This window comes from Martes martes (assembly GCF_963455335.1).
Source record: "Martes martes genome assembly, chromosome: 5".
NCBI classification, from domain to species: Eukaryota; Metazoa; Chordata; class Mammalia; order Carnivora; family Mustelidae; genus Martes; species Martes martes.
In genome coordinates this window covers 32,923,424-32,938,569 of record NC_137892.1, presented here as the reverse complement: position 1 = coordinate 32,938,569, position 15,146 = coordinate 32,923,424, and the positions used below count along the sequence as shown (strand labels likewise).

General features: G+C 47.6%; 1 protein-coding gene across 1 annotated transcript in view; it reads right to left on the bottom strand.

Annotated features, from left to right (window-relative positions):
* Positions 1 to 12,760, bottom strand: part of MCC (MCC regulator of WNT signaling pathway) — a gene marked incomplete at its 5' end in the record, with an annotated part of 263,687 nt that extends 250,927 nt beyond the window's left edge. Inside the window, one exon of the mRNA XM_080804526.1 lies at positions 12,704 to 12,760. Coding sequence (XP_080660652.1) covers positions 12,704 to 12,760 — 57 coding nt within the window. The remainder of the gene's footprint in view (positions 1 to 12,703) is intronic.
* Between the last annotated feature and the right edge of the window lie 2,386 nt (positions 12,761 to 15,146).

Below are 15,146 nucleotides of genomic sequence, written 5' to 3'. Positions count from 1 at the left end.
GGCTCCCAATCAAGCATGAAAATAAATTAGATTTTGGTTTAACCAGGATTAGATTCACAGCACCAAGAAATAAAGTAACAGTTATCTAATCTAACAGGCCAGCCCCAGACTTCTTGGCTACTCTCCACAGGCCCCTCTTGCTAAAACGCTCTCCTAAAACTCCGCTTTCAATACCGTGAAATCACAGTATGTCAAGGAGCAAAGTAACCCTTCAAATGCCATGAACAGAACGCTCGGGAGCTCTGCTGTGGGGCCTCCCAGTTGCTGGAGAGCAGCTAGCTGGACTGCAGAAGAAGCTGCTGGTCATCAGCCTGTCAAGGGCGAGCTGGCCCCACAACACGCCCGGAAGTCCCTGCTTCCTGGACACCGTGGAGGAAGGAGCCTCTTGGCCCGGGCAGAGCCTGTTTGTTTTCCACGGGGAAACGAAACGCTTTATTCTCCTGCCTCGCCTTATGCTGTCATTCCATCTGGAAATACCAAGAAGCGCCTGCAAAGCCCCAGCAACGGAGAAAACGAGACTGGCACAAAGGAGAAAGGCCCAAGGGCATGGAGATCCCCACCAGAGGAAGAACGCCTACGGCGGCGCAACAACAAAAATTCCCAAACAGCTCAGGTGAAGAATGGGTGAGGGCGCCCACAGGCATGTCTCCAAAGACCGCTAAGCACAGGAGAAGACCCTCGACATTTAGGAATCGTTACGAAAATGCAAACAGAACCCAGGATGAGAGGCCACCTCACACCCACCAGGATGGCTAAGACAGAAAAAGCAAAGCGGGAAAGAACAAGTGTTGGCGAGGAGGAGAAAGAGGAACCTTTGCGCCCTGCCGGTGGGGTGATGTAAAGCCTAACAGCCACTATGGAAAATATGGAGGCAAGTCCTCAAAACTGTAAACACAGAATTACCATATGGTCTACCAATTCCACTTCTGGGTGTACACCTAAAAAACTGAAAGCAGGGGCTCAGATAATTGCACACCCGTGTTCGTAGCAGCCTTATTCCCCACAGCCAAAAGGTAGAAGCCACCCAAGTGCGCACTGATGAATGAATGGATAAACAAAACGGGATGTATAGGCACCGTGGAAAAGTCAGCCTCACAAAGGAAGAAAAATGACACATGCTACAGTGTTGATGAACCTCGAAGACATTAGGTCTACGGAAAAAAAAAAAAAAAACCCGTTGCAAAAGGACAAGTATTTTATGAGGTCGCTTATGTGAGGGATCTAGATTAGTCAGATCCACGGAGAGATAGGGTCAAAGAGTGGGGGTGGGGTGGAAATGGGGAGTTAGTGTTTGCTGGGTACTGGGTATGGAGTGTCAGTTAGGGAAGATGAGAAAGTGCTGGAGATGGAAAGTGAGGAGGGAGGCCCCACAAGGTCAATGAGCTAATGCGACAGCTCTGCATACTTACAAATGGTTAAAATGGGAGATTTTAGGGTATGTAGTGCTTACCACCGTTTCCAAAAAAGGATAGTAGAGTGACCAAGTCATACAACCATCAACACAGAGCAGCAGGCCAACCAGCTGAACAGTAGGCCCATCTCTCATTAGTTTGTCAAAACAGAACACAAATGCTCCTCTGGATTTTTAAGACTTAAGCCCCGACTGTCTCAGCCAGTAAGAACCCACTGAGAGCAGACTACTACAATAGACCCAAAAGACCAGGGCAAAATTTAAATTCTTCTAATTATCTCAATAGTGCAATTGGTAGTAACGTCACATATAGACAAGATTTACTAAGGAATATATGCTTCTTTTTAAGATAATTACAGAATATTACAAGATGCATACTCTTTAAAAAACATTTTTATCTATTTATTTAGATGGAGTGTGTGCACATTGTGGGGGTGGGGAACTAGAGGGAAAGGGACAGAATCTTAAGCAGGCTCCACGCTCAGCATGGAGCCTAACACAGGTTCAATCTCAGGACCCAGATATCAGGATCTGAGCAGAAATCAAGAGTCAGATGCTTAATGGACTGAGCCACCCAGTGGCACCCCAAGACACAAACTCTGAAACAAATCCTGTGATACAGATACAGAGGAGGTTGAGACAGAAGAGGAAAAATTATCCCTGGAGTTAAAAGAAAAAAAAAAAAAGTGTCCTACACTTCATGTTCTGTCCCTAGCCAGCCTTATTCAGACCTCAGTTTCCTCATCAGTTATGCAAATGGCTTGGCTAAGAGAAGCCTCATCTCAAAGAATGGCTTAATGGTACCTCCCAATGGAAACATCTCCTTTGTCCAGTTCCATGCTCACCAGAAAACTTTCTGGTTATAACCCGACTACCAAATAACTTTTCAATAGAAAAACAAATGTTAGCATTCCAGGCTCCTTAGAGCTACATTTGTCATAAATCCATAAACTGATACTAAGTTTCATAACAATAAAGTCAATGATTCTAATAATTGAAGGAAACTGGTCCAAGTGACCAAGGAAAATAGAGCCCAATTTTCCTAATTCAGAACCCACCTATATTCTACAACCTCAGCATCCCTCAACACTGAACCATCCCTCAAAGGAAGACGGTTTTCAAATCATTCTTGGCCAATGTCTGTGTCACTCAGTTCTTTAAACGATTTTTTTTTTAAGATTTTTTTTATTTATTTGACAGACAGAGATCACATGTAGGCAGAGCAACAGGCAGAGAGAGAGGAAGGGAAGCAGGCTCCCTGCTGAGCAGAGAGCCCGATGCGGGGCTTGATCCCAGGACCCTGGGATCATGACCTGAGCCGAACGCAGAGGCTTTAACCCACTGAGCCACCCAGGCGCCCCTAAACGATTTTTTTTTTTAAGATTTTTTTAAGATTTTATTATTTGAAAGAGAATGCATATGTCCGCACACTCAAAGGGGGAGAGGGACAGAGAGAATCCAAAGCAGGCTCCACTCCAACCTTGGAGCCTGACTCAGGGCTCAATCTCACAACCCTGAGATCATGACCAGAGCTGAAATCAAGAGTCGGAATCTTGACTGAGCCACCCAGGTGCCCCCAAACTTAATTACTTTATTTACACTTTATTATACAGGGGTGTCTGGGTGACTCAGCAGTTATTTAGGCATCTGCCTTGGGCTCAGGTCATGATCTCAGGGTCCTAGGATCGAGCCCCACATTAGGCTCCCTGCTCAGCAGGGAGTCTGGTTCTCCCTATCCCTCAGCCCCTCCCCACTGGCTCATGCTCTCTTTCACTTTCTATCTTGAATAAATATTTTTTTAATTATATATATGTATCTGTATATACACATACATATAATGGATATGTATGTATGTGTATAATGTATATATTATATGCCTTATATAATATATATATGTGTGTGTATATATCTATGTAAAAAATTCAGTTCAGGAATATCAAACCGCTCCAAAGAAATCCAGATTCCTTTCCACAGCCTAGGAGACACAGACAATCTAGCCAGAACTATTTCTCTTGACATCATCTCCTTCCACTCTCCCCTTGCTTACTTCACTCCCAGCCACATCACCTACTTGCTTAAACACACCATGCGTATCTGACCTCTGCCTGAAGTGATCATCTCCCATCTTTACATGGCTCCATCCCTCATTTCACTCCGGTCTCAACCCAAAGAGTCCCATAGACAGGTCTTCTCTGATCACTCTAATAGCATCCTCCCTCCTTCTTTCCCTGTGTGTTTTCTCTTTTCAGCATGTAGCATCACTTGGACATACATCTGTCATGTGTACAGCCTGCGTCCCTCTAGAACACAGGCTCCATTAGAAAAAGGACAAAACAAGGGCGCCTGGGTGGCTCAGTGGGTTAAGCCTCTGCCTTTGGGTCAGGTCACGATCTCAGGGTCCTAGGATTGAGCCCTGCATCAAGCTCTCTGCTCAGTGGGGAGCCTGCTTCTCTGCCTACTTGGGATCTGTCAAATAAATAAAATCTTTAAAAAAGAAAAAAAAAAGAACAAGGACGATACGTTTTCTGTATCCCCACACCTAAGAACAGCACCTAGTGTGTAGAAGACACACAGTATTTGTTGAATGAATAAACAAATGGGGAATAGAGTATAAGTTATGGAAATAACGACCAAACTAGGGGCACCCAGGTGGCTCAGTCAGTTAAGCCGCTGCCTTCGGCTCAGGTCATGATCCCAGGGTCCTGAGATGGAGTCCTGCATCGGGCTCCTTGCTCAGTGGGGAGCCTGCTTTTCTCTCTGCCTGCCTCTCTTGCCTACTTGTGTTCTCTGTCTCTATCAAATAAATAAAATCTTTTAAAAAGTAATAATAATGACCAAACTAAATCCCGTCAAATGTGCCCTTCAACCAAAATAATGCAAGTGGCCAATCCAATCCATCCGTCACGCTGTAATGTCAAGTGCAGTTCAGTGCAAACAAGTAACGTTTGTCGACGCCCTACCATGTTACACACGGATGAGGTGCTGGTGACACGGATGGGTTTTCCTCTGTCCCTACCTGCAAAGAGCTCACAGTCTCCCATGGAGGCTGTGAGTAATTATCGTAAGTGTTCTGAACACAGGTGAGAGAAGGAACAACCAACGTGGGAGGCCAGGAGGGGCCCAGACAAAGCAAGAAGTCATTGCAAGTGTGCCACGTGTTCTGTGGACAAGTCCACACAGCCCATAGGAAACAGGGACAAGCAATTTACTCCCACTCCCACCATGCACCCAACCAGAGGACTCCCCAGCTTTTCTAATTGCAAGGCAATCTCCTTCCATGTTGGCATTCTTCCCTTGACGACCGCTTCAAATTTTTTTTTTCCAAATCCAGCTGGAATCCTTAACCGACATGCATGCGCACACACTGAGGTTCCATGAAACTTTCTGGTTTCAGGTAATCAAACGCTACAGCCTTTGGCTTTAGATGTATTTCCATCATGAGGATCAGGATAGGGGATAGGCCTCAAAATATCCCACCTGCCAAAACATCAGGTAGCTTTTAGCATACAATTGTCCCAGCCCAACAGGTTTTTATTGCTTGTTTACAAAGTCAACAAACCCTATCCTGGAGCTTCTTACTTGGCAAGTAGAATCAACAGCTGTTCATTCAGGATTTTGGCTTTTCCCAGACTTGATTTGGTTTAACTTCTTTGCTGAGTTTAAGAAATATCTTAAAAGATTTGCCTTCATAAAGTGCTTTACAACTTCACTCCTTAGGGTAATGCAAACCTCTCAAAGGTGTCCTCTTTCCCCTATGAACTAATTTTGGCTATTTCTGTTCAGCAAGGAGAGGAGGACATTTGCTAGAAAGAGAACAACTCGGGGCACCTGGGTGGCTCAGTGGGTTAAAGCCTCTGCCTTCGGCTCAGATCATGATCCCGGGGTCCTGGGATTGAGCCCCGAATCGCATCGGGCTCTCTGCTCATCGGGGAGCCTGCGTCCCCATCCCCCCCCACCCCGTCCTCCCCACTCCGCCGCTGCCTCTCTGCCTACTTGTGATCTCTGCCTGTCAAATAAATAAATACATAAATCTTAAAAAAAAAAAAAAAAAAGAAAAGAAAAAGAATTCTGTGGTCCCAGGAAATATTTACTCTATAAATTGAACTTCTGTTTATCTCTCATCCAGGTTATTCTCTCCTTGTTTCTTTAAAGATTGAAAGATACCAATGTCAGGAATTCGGGTGTAGTGGGGGGGGGGCAGGGTGGGAAAATAATTGCATATAATTTATCTCTGCCCTGACATCCCCTGGCTGATGTAAAAATGCACGTCCTAACTATTATCAGTTTTTTTTTTTTTTTTTTTGGCTCGTCCAATGTCCGATTCTGCAATCCCGCCACTACACACCTCTTTCCCAGAACCGCGAGATTATTTAAAGTACGATCTTGGTTTTCTGAAATTTGATTCCTTGGATCAAAACCTAAATCTGAAGTCTTTGTTCATCAACACCTTAATTTTGCCGTAAATGCATCTTTTATCTTCCAGTTTCCGTCTCATTTTGGAGGAAACGTTCTGCGTGGCTTGCGTTGGGTACATTAGCTTCAAGCACCCTTGAGTTTACTTCCTGAGTCTTGTCATCACATTCCCTACCCTAGATGGGTGCCCCCACTCCCTCGAAGCTCTGGTACCTCAAAACCTGGTAGCCACAGTCCTGTAAGTACTTCCTTAATATGGAGACGTCTCAGAATTCGTTTTACAATTTTCCCATTAGACAAAGAACATCCCCAGAATCCAGGGTCTCTCTCTGCTTTCCTGTCTGTGGCCACCTCAGTCCCCATCACCTGCCTGGTCTGTGACTAACCTCTTCCTTCCATAATGTATTTCTCCTTTTCCCTGTTACTTTAACTATCACCTGGTTCCAGCCACACTTGATCTCCTCTCCCTGGGCAGCTGGGGCAGATACACCGCCCCACTGCCACGTTCAGCTCGTGCTTCCTCGAGATCTGACCACCAGCAGCTGCCTCGCCACGCAGCCACGGCGGCCTACTTCACCGGGTTCCCTGGCCTTCTTCACCAACGTCAGCCCTCTGCGGCCCCACAGGGATTTAACTCACTGCCATAGGAGCCAAGAGCCCCACCTGCAGGGACGGGAGAGTGCGGATTCTTGTGACAAAGGAAGTCTTATTCTCATTCTGACACCTCAGATGTGGCAGAGCTAATCCTTCCGATGCCAACACCGAGCACGCCAACACCGAGCACACGGGCAGTGGGACAGAGGCTGTGGGGCAACCTCTCTCCCCAGGGGTAAACAAGGACAAAAGAGAGGGCTCTCCTAGATGAGGATCCCCCTATTCCTTATGGACAGATCTGCTTTTAGGGCTCTGGAAAACCCATGCCTAGAATTCCTCAGCCACTTGAAGGTGATGCAGGGACCACATTCCTTTAATCACTATCCATTTCATTTTTATCAAAAACATTTATCTGGGCATTGCATAGATTCCAATCCAAATCAAGTTAAATAACAGGCCTCTTATACAGAATACTCCCTCCTAGGAGCATGTGACCAAAAGCTCAGAAGAGTAAGAGAAACTGACGAAAGAAGCCATGTACGTTGGTGGGTCTGGGAGAAAGACTGCTTGGGCTCAAATCCTCACTTCACCCCTAATAGACTGTAGAACCTCGGTGAGTGTTTTCACCTCATTATGCCTCAATCTCCACACCTGTATTATGGTATAACAAAATGTATAACAAAATGTCTCTGGTATAACAATGTATAACAAAATGTCTCTCATACGGTTTCTGATAAGGAAGCAAACTGATACCTGGGAAAACCACTGAATTAACAGCTAAGAGACAAAACAAAACAAAACGATTGCCAGGCCCCGAGAATCAAGAGACCAGGGTTTTAGACAAGGCTCTGTCATTTTGTGGCCTCTGGAGTAGATTTAAAATGGTTGTAAATTCTTTGTTATATCCCCCTTGGAGAGGTGGGGATCTATTTCTTCACCACCTTCAATCTGGGCTAAGCACAAAGCTGTTTCTGACCAACAGATGCATACAAGTGACTGCCAGCTGCCCCCTACCCCCGCCCCCGGCATGCAGCTGCCATGTTGAGAGGAAACCCAAGCAGGCACAGAGACAGGCCCCTGCAGAAGAGAAGAGAGGTGATCTCCCAGTCCATGGGCCAGCACCACTATGCCAGCCATGTGTGAAGCTGTCAGAAGGGGATCTTCTCGCTCCAGTCATAGACACAAGTCATCTCCCCTGAGCTCTGCCCCAAACTGCAAAATCCTGCACAACTAAGATTTCTTCAAGCCTCTAAATTTAGGGGCACTTTATCACACAACCACAGACGGATCCCCCCCCGCAAAAAAAAGTCTTCAGACAAAGCACTTAAAGCAGTTCCTCAAATCCTATGTGTGTAAAAAGGGAAAGGGAGAGAAGAGGCAAGGTGTTCATTCATTTAAATATTTGTAGAACACCTACCATGTGCCAGACCCTGACAGGTCTTCACACTGCCCTTCTGGTGCTGATGGTCTATAGCAGGACACACAGGAGACAACTCTTTAGAATGAAGTGGATTCTATAAAAACAAAGGAGTATAAGGAAGTATAAAGGGGTGTGGGAATACTAGGTGATCTCACAGGCCCTTCCAACTCTGGTATTTTGTAACTTGATGATGAAGCCTAAACACATCTGTGAAATACATCTGTGAAATTTCACATCTGTGAAATCCCTCACAGGATGGTCTGTGTAGAGAACCCCTGTAGAATTATCAGTGAAGATGTGGGGTCTCCATAGCTACCCAACTAGTTCCTGGTGAAAGTACTCTGAATTGCCTCTATACTCATGTTCCTAAGTGGAACCATCCCATGAAAGCAGCTTTGAATAAAGTGATGAGGAAAGAGGAAAGGAAGTAGGATTTCCAGGGGCAACTAAGGTTTCAGAGTAAACAATGACAGGAGAATTTTACCTGTTCATTGTTTAATGTTTAAAAGGCAGAAAATATAAGTTGATTGCTAAAGACAAAATTTTTTTTAAGATTTTATTTATTCATTTGACAGATCACAAGTAGGCAGAGAGGCAGGCAGAGAGAGGAAGGGAAGCAGGCTCCCTGCTGAGCAGAGAGCTGGATGCGGGGCTCGGGGCTCAATCCCAGGACCCTGAGACCATGACCTGAGCGGAAGGCAGAGGCTTTAACCCACTGAGCCACCCAGGCACCCCCAGACAAATTATTCTTAAGAATATTTTTTAATCCCCAGAGATTAATGATCACCAGAAAATAACTTTTTTTTTTTAATTTGACAGATAGAGATCACAAGGAGGCAGAGAGGCAGGCAGAGAGAAAGGGAAGCAGGCTCCCTGCTGAGCAAACAGGGCTTCCCCTCCCACCGCCCCCACCGCCCCCGCCCCCCCCCCCCCCCCCCGCATGCAGGGCTTGATCCCAGGACCCTGGGATCATGACCTGAGCCAAAGGCAGAGGCTTAAACTCACTGAGCCACCCAGGCGCCCCGAAAAAGAACTCTTAAAAGATAAATTTTTATTTTGCTGCATTAATAGGCAGCTGTCCACCTGACAAGCAGATCCAGTAGACAGGTCTTCAGGAAAGATTAGTGAATTCAAGTCATACCTTGGTAATGCTGTGCCTTAAGAGCTCTTTCTCCCAAAATCTGAATGATTCTAAGAACTAAGAGACGTGACAAGGTTCAACTACATACTGGTCCCACAAGTTTTACCAAGACAAACAAAATAAAGCGCTAAACAACAACCCATGGCAAAGAGGAAGAGGAATTAAGAGCCTTCCCTTGACAAGGTTTGGGAGAATTTAATATATATGCTGCTAAAAGTGTATTTGATTTTAATTAAAAGATTTTATTTGAGAGAGAGCACGAGCTGGGGTGGGGGTGTGGGGGAGAGGGAGAAGCAGACTCTCCACGGAGCAGGGAGCTCGATGCGGGACTAGATCCAGAGACCCTGGGATCATGACCTGAGCCAAAGGCAGACACTTAACCAACTAAGCCACCCAGGTGCCCTGTACTTGATTTTCTAAAGACTTTTGATCTGGCTGATGTTGGAGTCCTTCCTTAACCTCACATTAGAAAAAGAAAAACATCCTTTGATTCTCTGAAAGGGACAGCTAATAGCCAAGAAAAAAGAGACTAGCCAATTCATGTTTCTCAGATTTTCCTTTTGCATTACTGTGGTTAATGCTAAGGATTAGTTTGCTCTGGTTAAAGTGTTCAGACTTGATAGAAGCCATTTGTGGTCATGGCTCAACAAAAAGGTTTTGAATGCCCACAGGTAGAGGCAATTTTACCATCTCCTATAATCATCTTGCAGGATCTTAAACAGCTATTGTTTCCAAGTAAAGACACAAAAGGGACACATTCATGAATTTCCTGTTTTTCTATCTTAAAGTTCTCACACATGCAAAACACCTCCCGCCCAACACCCAGCTCTAGCTCTAGAGGTCCTACCCAGGCATCCCTCACACCGGAATCTCCTCTCTCTCCCTCTCTCTCCCATTCGAGCATTCCAGAGCACTGCACAAGCAGAGGTCAGCCCCTCAGCAGCTTACCAAGGCTGGCGGCCCTCACCCGCCAGACCAGCAGATTACAACCAGCAACGGGTTCAAGTCACTCCCCGTCGTTGAGGCCGTATGGAGTCAGTGCCAACATTACTGCCGAACAGTCAATGATTCCCATGGCTGGAGGGCCCCTCCAGAAGGGGTCAGCTCACAAGTCCATACCAAGGAGAGAGGCCTCTTGTTTCGGAACCCCAGGATGATGCTGGGCCCTTTCAACGGTTTTTCCTGCCCCTGAACCGCCTGGGGAACAACAGGCTGAATCTGACCCCACGGTGACCTCCAGACCGTGTGGAGGCTCCAGGGCAATAAGAGATAATGGTACTAAAGGGGCCCCTGAGGGGTTTTATTAGCTCTGCTCCCAGGTGAGGAGGAGGAACCAACCATCAAAAGAGAATGTCAACTTTGCCTCCCTCAAGACGTTAAAGCAGAACCAGTGTTTAAGAGAAAAATCACTGTGACCAGAAACTCTCCAGTCCACCAGAGACCTGTTGTGAAGAATACAGACAAACTGTATTCAGAACTGGGTATTACAGAAGAGCTCAATCCTACAACTGATGCCCATGATCAACTGACTTGAGATTTAGGGTCCGCAAGTATAAACCACACACACCCCCTTGCCTTAAAGATTCTCTTACACATATCCTAATTGAAAATATGTCCAAAAACTAGAAATAACTACCCTACAGTCTACGGCAACTACCTGACCTGCAGGGAATCTGGGACTGGGGAGGGTCACGGTGGACTAAATCATCGAACCTAGAAAGAAGGACAGAAAGAAGGTAAGAAATGATGAGCAGACACTGAGAACAAGGAAAGAGAATTTGGTAAGGGATAGGACTGGCCAGAAACTTCCTCAGGGACAAAACGATGTCCTCTAACATTCAAATAGTATGGCTCCAACCAACACAGGGGCCACGGAGCACCCTCTACTCTTCCCTTCAGCCCCAGGTTTTCTAAGGAGTACACAGGGAGTGGATACGACCAGGCAAAGAACCTCCCACCTGAGTTTCACGGACACCCTGGATTCATCTAATGCACTCACTGTGCCAATACTGTGCGAGTCAGGTCAGGCCTCCTCTCCCTACCCAGCCTTCTACCACCTTCCTCCCCAAGCTGGGATTCATTTTTAAAACAAAGGCAACTGAAACAACATACTTTAGGTGGTGGGGAGTTGCAGCTGCCACAGAGAAGAGGATTGAGGGACCATGGGAAGGCACCAGTAGTAAGTGCTTGATTTGTAAGGGACCTTACAAGGGAAGTCACAGGCTTCTCCTTACATAGGGTGAGCTATGGAGCAGGGTCTTAGGTCCCATTTTAGGTGTAGAACCTCTCCCTGCTTATAAAATTGTCAATAAATAAGTAAGTAAATCACTTAGGTCTTCCTGCCTCTTCCCCTAACCTCCTGTGTTCAAGTTCCACCCACCCCTCTTAGCATCTCCCGACCTTCTACATCACAGGGAAAGCCCCCAGGATTAGGAAATGCCTCTGCCTCATTCACCAACACCCCACAACGCTACTCCAAACCCAGAGCGGAGACTGCAGCAAGACACAGGGCACCAGGCAGGGTGCACAGGATTCCCTGCTGGATATTCACCACAGACCTACTCAGGTTTCCCCCTGCCAACGCCCCCCCCCCCTTCCCATCTCCAGCCCTCTCCCCTCAGCCAGGGCACCAGCCTTTCATTTTCCCTTCACAGTCGGTAATCTGACATCACCTCTATCTGCCTTCCGGCTGTTTTTATGCTCTGCTCCCTTTCTTCCCCTTTCCTGTCTTCAGCCATACTCAAGAAGCACAGACTATTTATTCTACTTTTGCCCCATAAATAGCTCAGGGATGGTGCCAGGAGGAAAACCCACAGCCACTAAACCTCCTGCTGTAGACACGAGTTACACGGACTCCCTCCTCTCCCTCCAGTACCCAGTTTTGTAGGTTTTCCATCGCCACTTCTCAGGTATTCAAAGCCGCGGGTGGCAGTAGTTGGGGGGGGAGGGGGATTTGCCCGAGGCATCCCTAAAGTCATCAAAAAAGGTAGCTTTGCGCATCTTACCGCTCACATATTTGCATACCGTTTGATGTAGCTGCAATTTCAAAGCAAGTCTCCAACACTCAAGTGGGTAGGTTACAGTGAGAGCCAGGAATTGCAAAAGCGCTCGCCTCGAAGACTCAGAAGTCCAGTCCCGGGCAGGAAATAAAGTTCTAAGCGGCTTTGATGTGCTTCTTCCTCCCCACCTCCCTCCCCAGCGCGGGTCGTTCCCCTCCGCCGACGCGAGACCACCGTGCCCCAACTGAACCAAACGCATCACACGTGCGAGCCAAGGGGCAGACTTCAAAATCCGCTGAGCTCCCCTGGCCCCACCAAATTAGTTACCACCGGCGGCGGCTCGCCTTCGGATCCCCGATTGCTACCAAAAGGAATGTCGAACATAAACTGGGGGAACCGGGGCGGGAAGGGACGGGGGACCCAGATTCGCGGAGAGCAGAACGCCTTGGCGCCGTGGTGAGGGCTCGTTTCTTTCTGAAACCTCTCGTCTCAGACTGAATTATCAAGCCAGTTCAGGTCATTTCCTGAGTAGCACTACAAGTTAAAACAAGATCCAAAAAAAAAAAAAAAAATCTATTAATCTTTAATTGCGCTGCCTCCAGCCCGGGAGCACGAGGGGGGTGGGGTGTAGGGCTGGGGGGAGGCTGGGAGGCACGGGCCGGGGGGCGGTTGTCGAAAAGCAAATGCCTAAGAAGCCGGAGCTCCCGACCTCAGCTGTTCCTTACCTCACTTAGCTCGGCCGAGGAGTCGTTTCCATATTTCATGGCAACTCCAGAATTCATGACTGCACTTTTCAGAGCCGAGCTCCTCCTCCTCCGGGTCTCGGAGCTTCTGACTTGGGCTTACCGGGCTCGAGATCCACCGCTTGGTCCCTTCTGGCACATTTTAGTCTAGACAGCCATTTTCACCCAAGACAGTGGGGGAAACCCCAAGGAAGGATGCAAGCTCTCCTGGAAGGCACGGAGCCGGCTCGCGTTTCACGGACGAGCCATTGCCGCAGGAGGCTCGGTGGCGTGGTGCGCTCGCAGCTGCTGCAGCGGCCGAGCCGGCGCGGGGACCCGCCCGCGCGCGCCCACCGCCCGGTCCCGGGGCACTGCCACCCTCGGCGCCGCCTCGCCGCTCCTACGGGGCCTCGCCGCCCCCCATTACTCGGCTGCGGGGCACCTCCCAGCAGGAACCGGCACCCCCAGAAGGCTTCGGCGAGCTCCCGAAGAAACCAGGGCGGCGGAGCGAGGGGCGTCCGCGCCTCGGGCTCCGGGGAAGGAGAGAGCTGGAGAGAGCCGGAGCGGGGCTGCACTTCACGCCGAAGTTTCCCTTTTGAATCGTCTGGAGTTGTAAGTGGTTTCTGATTGAACACAGCTGTCTAGCTGCGCGGTGCGCCGAGGAGGCGGGGCCAGGAAGAGAAAGGGCGCGGGGCGGGGTGGGAGGGAGGGAGGAGGCTGAGCAGAGGGGACCGTGCGGGGGAGAGCCGGCATCCTTCCAGCTCTCTGCGATAGTAATTACAGGACCCAAGTCCAGGAGGAAGAGAAGAAACAGGAAAAGCCACCTGAGTAATTGTGCAGGAAAAAAAAAAATTTTTTTTTAAATTCCTCCTAGAAGCCACTTTCCATGATTTAATAAGGTCAAGACCCATCTGAACACTGTACATCAGGCAGCGCTGTGCACTTCCCATGCTACATTAAGATTTTACAAGAGTGTGGGGCGGTCATTTTCCCTGAACGGTCTAAAGTCAACACCGAGGGTGTAAATTCACGGTCAAACTCCCTCTCTGTCGCTGGGGCAGATTACATTTTCTGCACGTCGGTAATAAAGACGAAGATGCCCCATCCCTTGAAAGATATAAAATAGGCTTCAATTTCCCATCCTCCCCAACCCCAGACCATCCTTTTAAGTATTACATTTCCCAACCTCCTCAACTCCCATACCTTCCTTAAAAATCATACTGCTCATCTGAGCAGAGCTGGGCTTGTGTTTCTGGGGTTTGGAATATGAATCAGAAAAGATTCAACCGACTGTTATATCCAGTGGACTCCTGGAATCAGAGCTCCTGTCAGCTTCGAGTTTCCTTGCGGTAAAAGCATCCCTGTCTAGGGAGGTGGGAGGGGAGGGATTTTCTCTCCATAAAGCTTAAAGTCCCACTGAACTTGAAATACACTGAAAAAGGCTCTGATCCTTAAAACGGGTCTGCTGCATTGCTTAGGAGGCCTCATCAGTCTCTTTCTACACGTTGGGAACAAAATGCCTCCATCCCCAGTGACAGACTTGGCATTTCCCAGAGCCTTCTATGAAAAAGCCATTGTATTGTTAATTTTCAAGGTCTTTTTTTTTTTTTTAAATCAAATAGGATGTTTATTTTGCTCTTTAAGAAGGAGCAAAGAGCTTGACCATTTGCATTTATGGTCTTGCCCAGCTGCCTTCCTGGTGAGTTCATTCATTGCCTGATGGAGGCACTACTGGGATAAAGAAGAGTTTGCTGCTTTGGGGGAGCCCTGGGTCCAAAGTTCTGGGTCACTGCCAGACTAGAGCACGTTGGGAGAAACTCTGCTGTTCGGGGAGAGGTTAAGAAGCCACATTTATTTTTCTTATTTACTCATTAAAACCTACTGAGAACTGGGGCGCCTGGGTGACTCAGTTGGTGAAGTTCAAGCCCCACGCTGGGTGTAGAGATTCCTTAAAAATAAAATCTTTAGGGGAGCCTGGGTGGGTAAGTCAGCTGAGGGTCTGACTCTTGATTTCAGCTCAGATTGTGGTCTTGGGGTCGTGGGATGGAGCCCCAAGTCAGGCTCCACACTCAACAGGGAATCTGCTGGATTCTCTCTCCCTCTGCTGCCTTCCCTCTGCCCCTCCCCCACTGACCCGAGTCTAGCCCCTATGTGGTGTGCTCTCTCTCTCTCTCTCAAATCAATCAATCTCAAAAAAAAAAAAAATCAATCTCTTCCCCCCAAAAATTAAAATTAAAAAATTAAATCTTTAAAAATCATTCAAAAAACCATTTGGGAGCTGAGTGTGTGCTTTAAGATGCCGATGGTGGTGAATATAAAAATATAAAGGAGACTCAAGCACTAACCTGTCCATAAGGTGTGTATTGTCTCAGAAAACACAAAGAAAATGTCAGTTCTAGATAGAAAATAAAACTTACCATGAGAGCAATAGAAATAAAGATCTACT